The sequence below is a fragment of the Achroia grisella genome, unplaced genomic scaffold (assembly GCF_030625045.1).
Source record: "Achroia grisella isolate CSIRO2021 unplaced genomic scaffold, CSIRO_AGI_Agris_v1 utg782, whole genome shotgun sequence".
NCBI classification, from domain to species: Eukaryota; Metazoa; Arthropoda; class Insecta; order Lepidoptera; family Pyralidae; genus Achroia; species Achroia grisella.
Genome location: NW_026713022.1, coordinates 5,129,662 through 5,145,475, shown reverse-complemented (window position 1 = coordinate 5,145,475; position 15,814 = coordinate 5,129,662). Strand labels below are relative to the sequence as shown.

The window sequence follows — 15,814 nt, the reverse complement described above, 5'->3', positions numbered from 1 at the left end:
TCTTACCTTTTCAATTAAACGGCTTAACTGATCTTTTTAAAATACAACTTCTTAAGTGTGTAAATTTTATTTCACGTATTAATAAATCAATGAAATGTTCCTCTTTATTGTTCCTCTCATAGAAAGAAAATAACTATTACTTAAATAGGTATACCAAATATTAAAAAAAAACAACATATTTACAATATAGCGTTAACAATGGGCGGCCTTATCGCTAAATAGCGATTTCTTCTAGGCGGAGAGGAGTGTTTAGACTGATCGAGTAAAAATAATTAAAGATATGTATGGATATCTGAACGTGACTTACCAAACGATACCCTGGGCGCCGGAGCCGATGGGCTTCAGGTTCTGGTAGCGCTTGAGTATGGTGAAACGAGTGTCGCCGACCTCCACGGTATAGAAGTGAGGGTGGCGCGGCGGGGCCGACATGGCGGAGGCTGGGGGCGCCGCGTGGGGCATGGACCACCCCTACCTGGGGGCAAGCACTCCTGACATTAACTGCCTATACACGTATGCTTTCAATGTCTCTTTGTGTCATTTACATACACATTGTATGTAAATGAGACAAAGAGAACGAGAAAGACCGCGTGCTCCGCTAGTTAGCGCCTTCCGGCGGGTTCGCTCGCATTGAGTTCGTTATATAATTTCATCACTAAATGGCGCTGAAGTAGTAAAATGTTGATTTTTTTATAAAAAATATTTGTTTTTTTAAATAGAAAGTATCCTATGTTCATTCTAATATCTCCAAAAACATGGGTACAAAATTTCATGATGATCTGTTTAGTAGTTTTTGCGTGAAAGCGTAACAAACATACCTACATTCACATTTATAATATTAGCAAGGATTCTCATTGTTAAATGGCGGACATCTGACTATGGCGCAATGACATAATTATAGTGATATTGATAATTTATAAATCTTATACGCGTTTTTGGAAAATAAAATTTTTGTGGAATGAAAAATAATATTTCAAAAGAAAGTGACTTCAAACATACGCGCTATCACGAGCGAAAGAGTGATCACAAAAAATAGTAAAATGCAATCGGTAGCGTGCGTTGGTTTTCCCGCGCAAAATCGCGCACATTACTGATCTCGCTTGAAACAATGTTTATCAGAGCCTTTTAGCTGTATATATCACTACCTTTAGTAAAAATTATGTGTTTTCACATTGTAAATTGCATTTCGAATAAAGAAATTGAAAGAAAATTGTATTATCTTTTTATATATTGTTTAATCTCTGCATCTCCTGAGCAGATTATGATAATTCTTTTAATGTTACATAGTCCATATATCGAGGATATTATAGGCTATATAACATCACGCTTCGATGAATAGGAGCCGAGCTGTAATGAAAAATGTTGCAGAATCGGGAAATGTGTGACGCAGTCGGAGTCGCACAAATCAGCTGGTACAAATATAAAATTGATTATTATATGACAAGGGAGCGCTTGCGGGGTCTTTCGGTGTCGTAAGCAGATTCTTCGAATAATAAGGTAGCGTACATATATGGTTGTGTACACGTTATGGTCACGCCAGGATACAACTTGTATACTGTCGAGATACCATGGAAAGATGAAGATCATGGCAAATTACAGATAGCATCATCATTTCCAGTGAAACCTGTAGGCTCAGGTACACATTCGTAACAGTGGAGTGTTAATACTCAATGTCTATATTAACAATGCATACAGCTATGGCACGCTCGTCATCTTATTGCAGCTGTGCGCGGTACAATATTTTGTATCTGTGGCATATTGAGGTTTGCGCGGGAAAATAAAAAAGTTTAAAACAAACTTTTTCGGGACATACTTTTTTTCTACTCTATCAATTGTTTTAGCTCATTATTAATCATTATTAACCTTTAATTCAATTATATCAAATATATACAATAACCTTAGTGTAAATGCCCTTGAGTCATTTTTATTAGAGAAATGACTTATTACTTTTTCTAAATGCCACTAGTAAAGGTACTCACTTTAAGAGAATGTCCTTGTAAAAGGTGAGTTCCTCTCCATATATTGGATCCGCCGGGTTATTGTCAGACACCCCTGTACTCAGCGGGTGTGGCTCCGGCTATCACAGGTTCAGTCTTGGTGCCGATTGGAAGACTTCGCAATGCCAATTACGTCTGTGGACAAAAAGAAAAAATAATTAATACAGAAATAGTTCATTTATAGGTCAAAGGGAATTCTGCCTTACGGTCAATATATCGAGCAAGCAAGGTTGACTGTCTAGGTTTTGATTGACTAAAATAATAATAATAATATCTTTATTGTCTAATATTTTTTTCTTTTTACAAATACAAATAATTTAGAAGTCCCTGAATTCTGAGGTAGGTATAGAAAATACCTGTGTTTCAGAAGTCAGTGTCCTCTTCCATATTGAGGTGTACTTTAAGTGAGTTTGTTATGATATATTACAATTTAAGTAGGTTGGTGTAATCGTAGGAGTGTGTGTGTGTGTGTGTGTGTGTGTGTGTGTGTGTGTGTGTGTGTGTGTGTGTGTGTGTGTGTGTGTGTGTGTGTGTGTGTGTGTGTGTGTGTGTGTGTGTGTGTGTGTGTGTGTGTGTGAGTGTGAGTGGATGTGTGTATGTCTTGAGAAATTGGTGATAATCTAGAAACGCCTATAGAAGTGCTATTACCGTATCAATATTAACTGATTGACTAAAATATAAACATACATAATGAAACATGTGCATAAGAATCAATTAATAGTCAAATAGAAATAATAGAATGGAATTAATAGAAAATTAATTGTCACAGCATGCATTATCAATTAAATTTATTTGGTTTTTTAATACATAAATCTATTTCCCCCAACTGCGAAACAAGCAATACTATAGAAGATCTGCATCACATATTAATGGAGAGTGTCTGAGACGATGTTAAAAGGGAATTGTATTTCCTATATATTATAATAGTTATTTTATTATATGATATTATATATATATATATTGATAATAATTTCCTATATATTTTATGCCTATATGTTATACCTATTTCTTGTTTTATTATAGTTTTTTTTAATATATTAATATTTATGATAATATAATAGGGCTGATTACAAGCTGTGGTCTTGTTACATGCGTCCTCGCGTATGTCTCTGGGCAGTGCCTGAATATCAGTGGTTTGCTGCTTGTATGCTGCAAACAATACACTGAGGTGCTGCCTTTTTACGTATGGGCTATGCACACACACTACCTTACTCATACCGTTTTTTGTTATCTGTATTGCATTTTATTTTATCTGTTTATTTGTCGTGTATTGTATTTTGTTTGACTTCACTAATGTAATGTGTATATCTGTTTTTATTTTTGTTCTTATTATTACAGCGCCTTGTGTGTGTGCCTTTAACGTGAATAAATTTTTATCTATCTATTTATAAAAAAAATTGGATTGAATTTGATGTTGGTATGTACCATGGTATACTGTCTGATCCTGTATCATCGCCAGCAAAATTATTATTTTCATTGTACAGTAGATTAGATTAGTAATAAGATACGATGGGACTGGCATTATCATATTATGATAAAACTCCCTAAATAAATGTAAAAATAAAAAAAAAGAATCAATTACATAAACTCGAAAACATTGTGAAAGCGACACCATATGTACATTTAGTATATTTTAATATTATATTTAATTTGCATGATAATCCTTGTGCTTATTTATGTAATTATATAATTTTATAACAATATTAGTATATTTCTAGATTTTCATGTACATTTATATATATATATATATATATACAATCATCATCTGCTTCTTCCTTATCCCTTTTATTTGTGGTCGTCGTAATATGTTTTTCTCTTCCATTCATCTCTGTTCGCAGTCATCTCGTTATTTACTTCCTTTCTCACCATATCATCTTTCACACAGTCCATCCATCTCTTTTTCGGTCTTCCTCTACCCTTGTAACAATCCACATTCATATGTAACACCGTACTCAGGATATAATCTTCATTCCTACGCATTACATCCCATACCACGATAGACTATTACTCTTTAACAACTCGGTGCCACTTTCACTGGTAGAGAATGCCATCAGCCATGAATTAATTAATTTAGTGTGCAAACTAATAAATAAATAAAAATTTCATATCAGTTTACGTAAAGTGGTCGTTGACCTAATGAATATTATGAATAATGAAGTCATATCAAATAAATATTAAACCTTGCTAAATGTTGGAGTATCATTAAAGCGATAATGTTGCCACAAATTAGCAATCTCCATTTTTAAGTGGCAATTTACAGGTGCGTAGCTCGAAGATGCCAGTTCACTTATTACATTACCTGTGCCAGGTATTTTTTCATTAAAATGTTAAGATTATTTAATATTTATAAATAGAACAAACAAGTTTAACTATATAAAAAAAATACTCATTTTGCAACTGGAATGGAAACAAGCTGTTTCTGACAAAATTGAATTGTCATATTTAATCTATCCAAAAAGAGGTTGTCATAGAAATGTGTGTGAGTTGCCAGTCATTTTAACATACTAGCTGTGCCCGCGGTTTTACCTGCGTTAAATTTCAATATAAATTATAGCCTATGTGTTTGTGATGCATAAGCTATATTACTGTAAAGTTTCCACAAAATCCGTTCAGTAGTTTTTGCGTGAAAGGGTAACAAACATCAATATTCACAAAGTTTCGCGTTTATAATATTATTAAGATACAAAAAAAATTTTTTGCCCAACTGCAATGGAAAACACGCTGTTTTCGGCTAGATTCAAAATGGCAACCGTCGTCCAAAGACATGTGCTACTTTTTTTCGGACTACACTAATGCTAGTATGGCGGCAGCTGGCCTTTACATTGAGTGCAGATGGCACTCAAAGAGGAAGGACTTATGGAGCGGATGAAGACCAACTCCTGCTAACGTAGGTATAGGGGTTCCAACCTCGACTCAGGCCGTCGTAATTTCGATCTCAGTTTGAATTGGAGGGTAGATCATGCTTAGAACAGTTCGAAAAAAATAACGGAAGCAGATTGTAACACGAACTTTGTACAATACTTAAAAAATAATTACTGTAGATTGCTTTCACGATAAAATACATCCTACAAATGTTTATAACCTATATCTTTACGTACATGAAACTGAGCTTTATGTCCAGACGTCGATGTTTGATATTCCATTAATCCATTAATTAACAGTGACCAAACTGTTAGTGTTCAGGATAACGAACATCCTACAGATAATTATAACTTACGAGTATATCGATACGTAAATGAAATTGACCTTTATGTTCAGGCGTCGAAGTTTGATGTTCCATTAATCCATTAATTAACAGTGACCACACTGTTATTGTTTTCAGGATAAAGTACATCCTACAAATAATTATAGCCTGTATCGGTACGTAAATGAAATTGAGCTTTATGTTCAAGCGTCGACGTTTGATGTTCCATTAATCCATTAATTTACAGCCTTCTTCTTTCGTATCAATGGCAACTAAATGTATTTTCCCGAGAATGTTGCGACGACTTTTGCGCGTTCTGTCGCATTTTTTAGATCTTCCTTTGCGCCCAAAATTCTGCACAAAGGACATGTCAATAGGTGGGCTATAATCTGGGATGGTGTTCCGCAGTCACAAGCCTCCCTTGATGCGACACCCCATTTTACCAAATTTTGTACCTGCAGCGGCCCATCTGGGTTCACAGTCTGCTAAGCGATTTACAAGTGGGCCATTGCAGGTCGCTACCTAAGAACAGGTGTTCGGATGGTTGAAGAAAGTCCAAAGGAGCAGGATGGTTTGACTTCCATAAGTCTACATTGGCTTTATGTGGGTCGTTGGTCAAAGCTCTTGTCTACATATTGACTACACTATTGGTGAGATATTGTATGGTATCAATATTGCGAGCACAGTGGACATCGAACCGTGGGCACGTTTCAATTTAGTTTCAAACTGCAATATTCGCATTTTCCAGATGGCGAAAGTGGCGTAAGCGATTTTGTTAGCAAACAGTTATTTGTTGTGTTTTCATTCGAAATACTCGAATGCTGTCAGCCATAGCTTGTCTTTACAGCTTCACCGAATCATAGAGGGTGAGTGAAGATGGCAATACAAACTGGAAGGGTTTATGGAGCGGCTGAAGATAAGTTCCCGCATCACGGATGCGACTATAATCTGAGGGCTAGGGGTTCGAACTTCGGCTCAGGCCATCGCAATTTCGATCGCCGTTTGAATTCGACGGGGGATCGAAATTTGTTGAGTTTTAGGAAAATATAAAATACAAAGAACTTAAATTTGTCTGAAAACTGATTTATCTGATGTATACCATGTATGTATACCAATTGCTCATACTTTTCACCACCTTCAATCACCAAAATATGATGGAATTGGGTGGAATTGTAGCATTAAAATTCCATATTTTCCATTTATTTTACACTTCGCAATTTCCTAACCTACATTTCAATTTATCAAATTCTCCACGACATCAATTCAATTTACAGTTGGAAAAACTTTTAGATATTTATATCATTTATGAATATTTTTAGATAATGTGGCGTAGCTTTTTAGGGTAGTGCTACTTGACTCGCTCCAATTACTGGCTAGCGCAGCCCTGCACGGCCCTCGACTCCGCTGTGGTACTCAACTGCACTTGCCTTGTGCACTGGCTACGTGAATTAGTACCTGCCTTTCAGCTTACTCAAAAAAAGGTTTCAACCCGAATAATTACGTGGTAAATAAAAGTATTTACCTCTTTCGGTTTTTCAACTAGGTTGCACTGCCCGTGGTCACTGTCTGACTGGACTGGGAACGTCGAGACAGATATTACGTGTTAAAACATGTTTCTCCATATTAATAATATAACTTAACTTTATTACTGGAATTATAGAATCTATATGACTAGTAAACTACACTATACTTATGAACGCTGCTTGTGCTGGTCTGCTCTGATTACTACGTCTGCTGTGAATGTCGTAATATGGTCTGATCGCCGAACAGTCAACACTAGGCTTCCAAGCTATATCCGAACTCTATTCATTGCCTGATCATGTCTCGTTTAGAGGCGAAACATGAATCGCAATACGAGTGTAGATCCAATAACGGTCAGAATTCACATTGATCATTGATCACTTATAGGGAAGATCATAAAGCTTCTAGTAGCACTTCTAGTGCGGAAACTTGCTTAGGTTTCCGCACTAAATATTTGTGGTCTCACATTAGCTCACGTGGAATTAAACAAAATGATATAAATCCATTAAGTAACGAAATTGAATCCGCAATAATATCTAATTCGATAAAAAATACATTAGTACCTCTTTATATCATTACAGCTACAAATTCTAAATCATATATAGTATAGCTCACGCTTGACCACTTTTATTACAGTCAATTTCTTTACATCGCCGTTCAATTTACTAGAGTTGGATGCAGCGAAAAACACGGCCCAGAGAATATTAAGTGACGGCACCGAACTCCGTTCCCGGCGGCTGTAATTCCCGACGTTTCAGCGAAGCGTTCCCCGGGGTACGGAAATCAGAGCGATGTCTGAATAGCAAGGGTTACTGCTTAACTAACATTTTATCCGTGTCTGTTTCATGTTTCCTATTTGCCTGGCATGTCTCTGAGGAATGGAAGAATTTGTTTTGTTTATTACTAGAAGGGAAAGAATTTATATATTCTGGTAAGGCGCCGCGCCGTCCTGACCGGATCGTTGTGTACGTTTCGGTAGATGTATAGTAACACTAATGACCATATCTAATATATTATTAAGAGGGTAAGTTTGTATGTTTGTTTGTTCAGGGTAATCACCAGTTCTGCTATCAGATTTAAAAAATTCTTTATATGTATCATTATTTATGAGATTTTTACATTTGTAAAAAAAAACTGTGGAAGTCATCTCGTTATTTACTCCCTTTCTTACCATGTCATCTTTCATACAGTCCATCCATCTTATTTTCGGCCTTCCTCTGCCCTTATAACCATCCACATTCATATGTAACACTTTCCTTAAAATATTATCTTCATTCCTGTACATTGCATGCCCAAGTATGTAAATAGATGCATATATTATACATATAAACATTCCGGAAGAAATTCTCTAAATGACAGTGAAAACCACATGAAAATCCATTGCATACTTTAGAAGTTAGCCGACAAGTACACAGACGAAAAACCGCTATTTTGCTATATACTATTTACATGTGGGCCGGGTCACTGAGGTCCCTAAAATATGGTCGAGCGCAGTGATGGCTGGCTCATCCGTCATACTCGTGAACGGGTGCTGCTTGTAGGGACTGGTCTGCTCTAATCACTATGACTGATTTCCTCTTATTAATTGTTTAACCAGTTGGTTATATATTCAATATTTTTTCTATTTGAGTATTTAATAGAATTAGTGCTAATTGGTGGTTTGTATTCACACACTTAAACTTAAAAATGTAAAGTAATAATAAAATTATTTAAAAGAGCTTGCTCGTTCTTCTTGTGATATGTAATGACTATTCAAAAGTGCTTGAATGTAAGTTTATTTGAATAAATGATTTTCTATTCTATTCTATTCTAACATATAAGGACATGGTGAATCACTCATACATCAGTATTACATCAACCGATAACGCAATCACTGTTGTATACCTTTCATCCTCTTTGTCAACTATCGTTATATGATAAGTATTACTCGTACATTCTGGAAGATTGCCAGGCAGTATCGCCCGAGGCGCCCAGCGGTCTGCTTGCATTGTATATTGTAAATAGACTTACACAATGGAGGAAATATTTAAACCAAAATATCTTTAATCATATAGGTCTATTACAGACTCTTATGATGTGTCAAATCCACTGTCAGTTCAGAGTGCTGTCAAGATAAGAACTGACAACAGCTCTTATTCTTTCCAAATGATCTTTTATGTTTACAAAAATGCAGATTTATTATTTATTCACATTAAGGTGAATAGAGTACCACTACTACTAGCGTATGCTACTGCAATTTTGCCAAAAAGAAATAGTTTAAACTCGCCTTTTGTATAAGAGCTATTGTTCAATAAAGAATAAATAAATAATGCTATACATGAACAACTACATGGTAGTTACAAAATGAATTCTCAACTATGAACATTAATTAAGAAAAGAGAACAGACTCTACACCACTACACTATGAGCCTTCAGCTGTCATTCATTCTGTCTGTCATTTTTTTTTATTTATAACTCTTTATTGCACCTTAAAAAAATACAAAAAAAAAAACAATATTAATAGGATTATACATTTAGATAAAAATATAGAAATCTATCTGGCTGTATGGGCGCAGTTCCCTTTGCCCTTCCGATAGAGGATAACGGGACCAAAAAAAAAAAAGCAATTTATTATGTACTTATAAAGTTCAGCTTTGTACAAGTCACTGTAAACATTTAAATATAAATGTCAAACGTAAAAGACGTCTCAATAAAACTTACGTAAGTCATCAATGTGCCTTACGTAAAAATTATTTCAATGATTCCAAAATAACAACAAAAATAATTAATTGCAGAGTAGCTTATTTTAGAAACTTTATAATATTAATTTAATTATTTTCAAAATAATTAATCGCCGAGTTACATAACTTGGCCTGTTATGAGAACTCTGGAATAATTAAAATTCGCAAATGTCATAAAGTTTATTGATATAAAATGTCACAGAGTATACATTCACTTCAATCTCTTTCATTCATAGGCAGATGTCCGCCATTTTGAAATAATAATTAATTATTATAAAAAGGCGCTAATCTGACACTGACGACCAATAAATGCATGAATATGATATTTTAGACATAGTTATATATTTTTGTAAACCCATAATATATAGAAAATATACAGATCATTATAAACAATCATACTCATGAATACAAATGTTTGTACCGTGCAAGGAGTAGAATCCGGGACCATCTGAAGTAAAGCTGTGTGCTAACTGCTAGACCACCTAGAACGTCATATGTAGACGATGGTTACTCGGCTTGTTTCTCATTGCAGTCACTTCTCTGTCACATAAAATGCTCACGATATTCTTAATTATAATTTTGATCGCTAGTGGAAAGACCCTTGTCCTATTTAGCTTTATTTTTTTTTAGGTGGTTTAGCTAATTAGCACACCGCCTTATCTCCGATGGTAGCGGGTTCGATTCCTCGTACGGTACACATATTTATATTCACGAGTATGATTATTTATATCAGTCAGGGTTTTTTATGTATATATTTATATATATAAAAAATGTATCTAAGTATTTACATCACCCGTTTAGTACCCATAACACAAGCTCTACTTAGTTTGAGACTACACGGCGCTGTGTGAATTGTTCTGAGTTATTATTATGATTATTAATTAACTTATTATAATAAACATGCTTCGCATTTATCACAGGCACACTAGGAAGTTTAAAGTTCCACAGACATCCATAAATATTCATTATTACATACAGATGTGTCGTGTAACAAAGTTTCTAACGTATATTGTAATATATGGTAATGGCCTGGATATGTGCTTCGGAAACAGTCACGTGTGGGGTGCTAAAAAGCCTAGACAGCTACGTTTTCACAACAGCGGACCAACGTACTAAAGATTGTTTCAATAAATAAAACAATATTACACTATGTACGATCTTAAGTCATTCTTTTTATGTCTTGATATGATATTCAAAAATCATTTATTCATGTAGGACATATTAACCGCTTCATCATCATCATCATCATCATCGCAGCCCGGAAGACGTCCACTGTTGGACATAGGCCTCCCTCAAAGATCTCCACAACGATCGCTTATGAACGTAAAATTTTTACATTATTATTTTAGTTTTTCCGTCCAGTTCAGTTCGGTATATAGATCCAATTGAGAGGAACTGGCAAGAAACTCAATTGAATTAAATTTTTTTAAAAGCCAGTTTATTTACAACTAGCTTTTGCCCGAAGCTTCGCTTGCGTTAATTTATCCCGTTAGGGGTGGTATTTATCAAAATCCTTTCTTAGGGGATGCCTAAGTTATAGTAGTTTTATACATGGTGGTAAACATAATGTACAAATGTGACAAACATACAAAATGCAAACTAGCATAACCCATTAAATATCCGTTGGCTATTATCCTGAATCCGCAACCCGGCTAACAACATGCACCCTGGGAAATGAATGCAAAATGCATCAGGAGCCGACCACGCCGCGCCGTGCCTCAGGGTTGGCAATTTCACAACTTTTGTTCTTTATTATTTATTCTTTATTGTACACACACACACATAATAAAAAAATTATACAGAATAAATGTAATGAACAAGGACGAGCTTATCTCTAAAAAGAGATTTCTTCCAGCAAACCTAGAATGTTATAGGATCTTTTTATGAATTGAATTTGAATGAATGAATATGATATTTGTTATGAAGAAGTACAAATAGTTATTTTTAAACTTTCGTCTTTAATATACATTATTTATATTATTAACCGGGTCTTAAATGTAGAGGTAAATATTATGATTTTCCATAAAATTATCCGTGTTAAGATCCGGTTAATAATATAAATAATGTAAAAAGTAAAAAGCTTACCAATACATTTATTATTTAAATCGTTAACATGTTTTAGTATTATAATTAATTACATTAATAATTACATGGGAAATTCATAATATACAATAAAAAAAAATACATAAAAATTAAATGCTAAGACTGTCCCGTATCGTATCTGGCTTAAAGGTTCCCATAACACTCGCAGCATTTCCACGTTCAAATTCAAATTCAAAAATCATTTATTCATGTAGGACATTTTAGCCGCTTATGAACGTCAAGTTTTTACATTATATTTTCTTTCCCTACCGTCCAGTTCGGTATATAGATCCAATTGAGAAGAACTGGCAAGAAACTCAATTGAATTACTTTTTTTTTAAAGCCAATTTATTTACAATGTATAGGTATTTACATAGGTGTCTATGTCTAACATTAAATGAAAATCCCGAACATGAAAACTATTGCCATGTACGCTCGTCATTCAAGTAATCGTTTAGTGAGTAATAGGCCTTGCTCAGTAAATATGATTTAACAGATGTTTTGAATTTATTTAAGGGTAATTTCAATATATCCTTTGGTATCTTATTGTTGAATTGCTAGGGAAATCCTTTGCGCCAGATACAATCCGGAACGTCAATCTTGGCCTCTGTCGACAATGCGCCGCCCCAACTCGTTTATAAATACTTTTGCCTCCGCCCCCTATACCTCTGTAGTTTCGAAAGCCGTACGTAAAAAAAGGGTAAAAAGGTAAAAAGTTTTATTTAGTTTATATTGGCATAATTTGACATTTCTCATTTATATTAGTGCACCGCCAATAATCTTTCTCTGCACCACTCATGGTTGCCTGGTACATAACGCCGTAAGATGCGAAGTCCGCCATATGTACACATTATTTTTGTACATTGAAGATAATTAAATAAATAAATAATTGTATTGCTATACATATACAAAATTATAATTTGTAAAGTTTGTGAGTATGGATAGATTTTTTTCTCTTTATTTAGCTTCTGAACGTATTTTGATGAAACTACAATAATAAAGGGGCAAAGCTAATAAACAATATAATTGGTATATATTGTATGGCCGGTATTTCAATATTTTATTGTAATTATCCTATCTACATTTTAGCGATAAGACCGCCTTTTGTTCATAATTTTCTATTTATTGTTTTTTTTTTTCTTATTGTATTTCTTCTATGTGCACAATAAAGAGTTTATTATTATTATTATTATTACATTTATAATAAATAAATTGAGGGTTGACAACCCTGCGACAGCTACGTACAAATTTGTGTCGCTGAGCCAGTTTGGTGGGAATTTTTTATTCAGTGCAAACTAGGGTTTATAGTGATTACGTACTACCATAGAGTATACTAGTGGATACTCTATGCCGACTAGATATGGCCACGACTTGTGACTTTAATTTATACATATAAATAAAATTGGAGTGTCTGTTTGTAATATTAAAATAACCGTTTTTTACTACATGCATATGAATATAAATACGGTACATATATCGAAATAACATTTTTTACAATTTTTGTCTGTCTGTCTGTTTGTTCCGGCTAATCTCTGAAATGCCTGGACCGATTTTAACGGGACTTTTTGTAATAAAGAATAACTTACGCTACTTTTATTTTAGAAAAATTCTCTAATTAACTTTTTTGTTAAATTCCACGCGGACGAAGTCGCGATTACAGCTAGTACAATATAATATAACACACCAACATAATAAAACAATTGAAACCTATATGCCACTATAAAATATTTGCTAAAAATGCCTCCGCTCAGTATATAATAATAATAATAATCTCAGGACAATTCACACAGCGCCATCTAGACCCAAGTTAAGCTAGCTAAAGCTTGTGTTATGGGTACTAGACAACTGATACAAATACATAGATATAATTTTTTTTCGTAAATACACACATATTAAACATAGAAAACATCCAGAAGGACACAAACAATCATACTCATGAATACAAATGTTTGTGCCGTGCGAGGAATCGAACCCGCGACCATCGGACGTAAAGCGGTGTGCTAAAACATTAGACCACCGAAGTCGTCAAATAGCTATAGGTTAAGTTATACTGCTGCTAATTTTAAGCCTAAAGGTAAATTTTTTATTGGGTTATTTGGGGTATTGCCAGGTGCTTGGATCTGTAGCACTGAGACCTAGATCTATTGTGCTCGCTCTATTCAAAGTTGGCTACCTAGACCTGTCAGGGACAAGAATTGAAGGATATTTTTAGGATAGGAGCGATGGTTTTTATCTCCTCGGGAAAGAGCGTATACTTTCCAAAGGAGATATTTCGTTTATGCATGAGTGGGCTACAACCACATAGGATGTGTACTGGCGTTTCCTCTTCAGTTTGGTAGAATCTGTAGATTTTTGTTGTACCTAGGTTTGCTATATGTTTGCAGTGTCCTGTGAGGTTAAAGTAATAAAAATAGTATGTAATTTAAGGGTGTCATCAAAATAATGTATGTTCTTACATTTTAATATAAATTATACTTATATTTTTTTTAATCCAGGACTGGAATCTCTTTGAAAGTATAGGTAAACACTTGTACCACATCTTAACTTCTGGCCTAAAAAGTGCTTGCAAATAAAGTTGCTTAGTGAATGCAATAGCAGATAGATGTAGCTATATAGAAAAAGAAATAATGTATATTAAAATAAACTATACATTATTTCTTTATTATAATAAGCTTAATATAATTACTTTTGAATAGTCACATTTTTTTATTCTACCACTCATTCGGATCGCAGACTTATCAAATGAAGACTGATCAACAAACTTGCGTGTTGCTCTTTTAGATAAATGTTCTAAGTAAATACATATTAACAAGGATTAGGCATGTTGGGCAAATATGTTAGGCAAATATGACGACCTCGGTGGTCTAGCGGTCCAGCACACCGCTTTACGACCGATGGTCGCGGGTTCGATTCCTCGGACGGCACAAATATTTGTATTCATGAGTATGATTGTTTGTATCGGTCTGGGTGTTTTCTATGTATAATATATATGTATATACAAAAAAATCTATGTATATGTATCAGTTATCTAGTACCCATAACACAAGCTTTAGCTAGCTCAACTTGGGTCTAGATGGCGCTGTGTGAATTGTCCTAAGATTATTATTATTATTTATTTTTTCTCTGCTTTTGCTGGTTTTCTCCACACTTACGGGCCGAAACCAAGTAAGTGCAGAGTGTGTATATGTGTAAGGCCACCCTTCAGCCGCTCCATAAGTCGTTCCGCGGGTTTGGAGTGCCATTTGTACTCGCCCCCTAACGTCCGGTGAAGCTGTAAAGGCCAGCTGCGGCCAACAGCATTATTATTATAATGAACATAGAAACAGTTATCAATCTTTTTAGACGTCTTCACACAAAACACTACCTTATATATTATTTAAAAAAATGCAAAATGCATCGGGAGGACGACGCGGCGTCCGCTGCTTGGGTGGGAATTTCTTATTCTGTGCAAACCAGTGTTTATGACTAGCACAAACCACAGTCTAGACTAAAAGTACCAGCGACTCAGTTTGTAAAATCCACTGTAATAATTAAAGGAAATCATTCACAAAAAAAAAAAATTAGTTCCTATTTTGAAATAATTTTATGTTTATTGCTCAGTGTTGAAAATTATTATTTTAGCATATATTTATCACTAACTACTCGCCCCGGCTTCGCACGGGTGTACATGTATTATATATATAAACCTTCCTCTAGCATCACTCTATCTATTAAAAAAACCGCTTCAAAATCCGTTGCGTAGTTTTAAAGATTTAAGCATACATAGGGACAGACAGCGACAGCGACTTTATTTTATACTATGTAATGATGATGATACGATACGACGTCCCTGTGTGTGCATAACCCTTTCCTGTTTTATAGGACACAATAATTATAGAAATAGAAATAATCTTTATTGAAATGAACTTAACACCGCTCATTCAGAAAGCAGAGTCATTACGAGAAGACGAGCAAGAAATTTCGGTTTACTTATTTGTTAAATATATTCTGATGTAGTTTTAGAATAAATAAAAAAAAATCGCAAGACTGATTTGATGTTTGCAGAGGAGGGGGTGGGAGAACTCGCGTTCAATGAATGAATGAATGAATGATTATTAATTTATCGATCTGATGTTTTTGGGTATGTAATATAAATTAATAAATAATAATATAAATGAATTATTGAAACGATTACATACATTTTATAGTGAACATAAAACTTGAAAGGATTAAAGTTTGTATGGGCAAATAATAATTACTAAATTTCAAGTCAAGCGATTACCACCATCGTAGTATAAAATAAAATTTGTAAAATAAGATATTATCTATACCTT

The 15,814-nt window shown here is 34.4% G+C and overlaps 1 protein-coding gene across 1 annotated transcript in view; it reads right to left on the bottom strand.

Annotated features, from left to right (window-relative positions):
* Nucleotides 1-15,814, bottom strand: part of LOC131851247 (stress-activated protein kinase JNK) — a 41,766-nt gene that overhangs the window by 17,399 nt on the left and 8,553 nt on the right. Inside the window, exons 2-3 of the mRNA XM_059201715.1 lie at nucleotides 1,977-2,129; nucleotides 308-472 (exon numbers count right to left, since the gene is read on the bottom strand). Of these exons, the coding sequence (XP_059057698.1) occupies nucleotides 308-459 (152 nt within the window). The 5' untranslated portion in view covers nucleotides 460-472; nucleotides 1,977-2,129. The remainder of the gene's footprint in view (nucleotides 1-307; nucleotides 473-1,976; nucleotides 2,130-15,814) is intronic.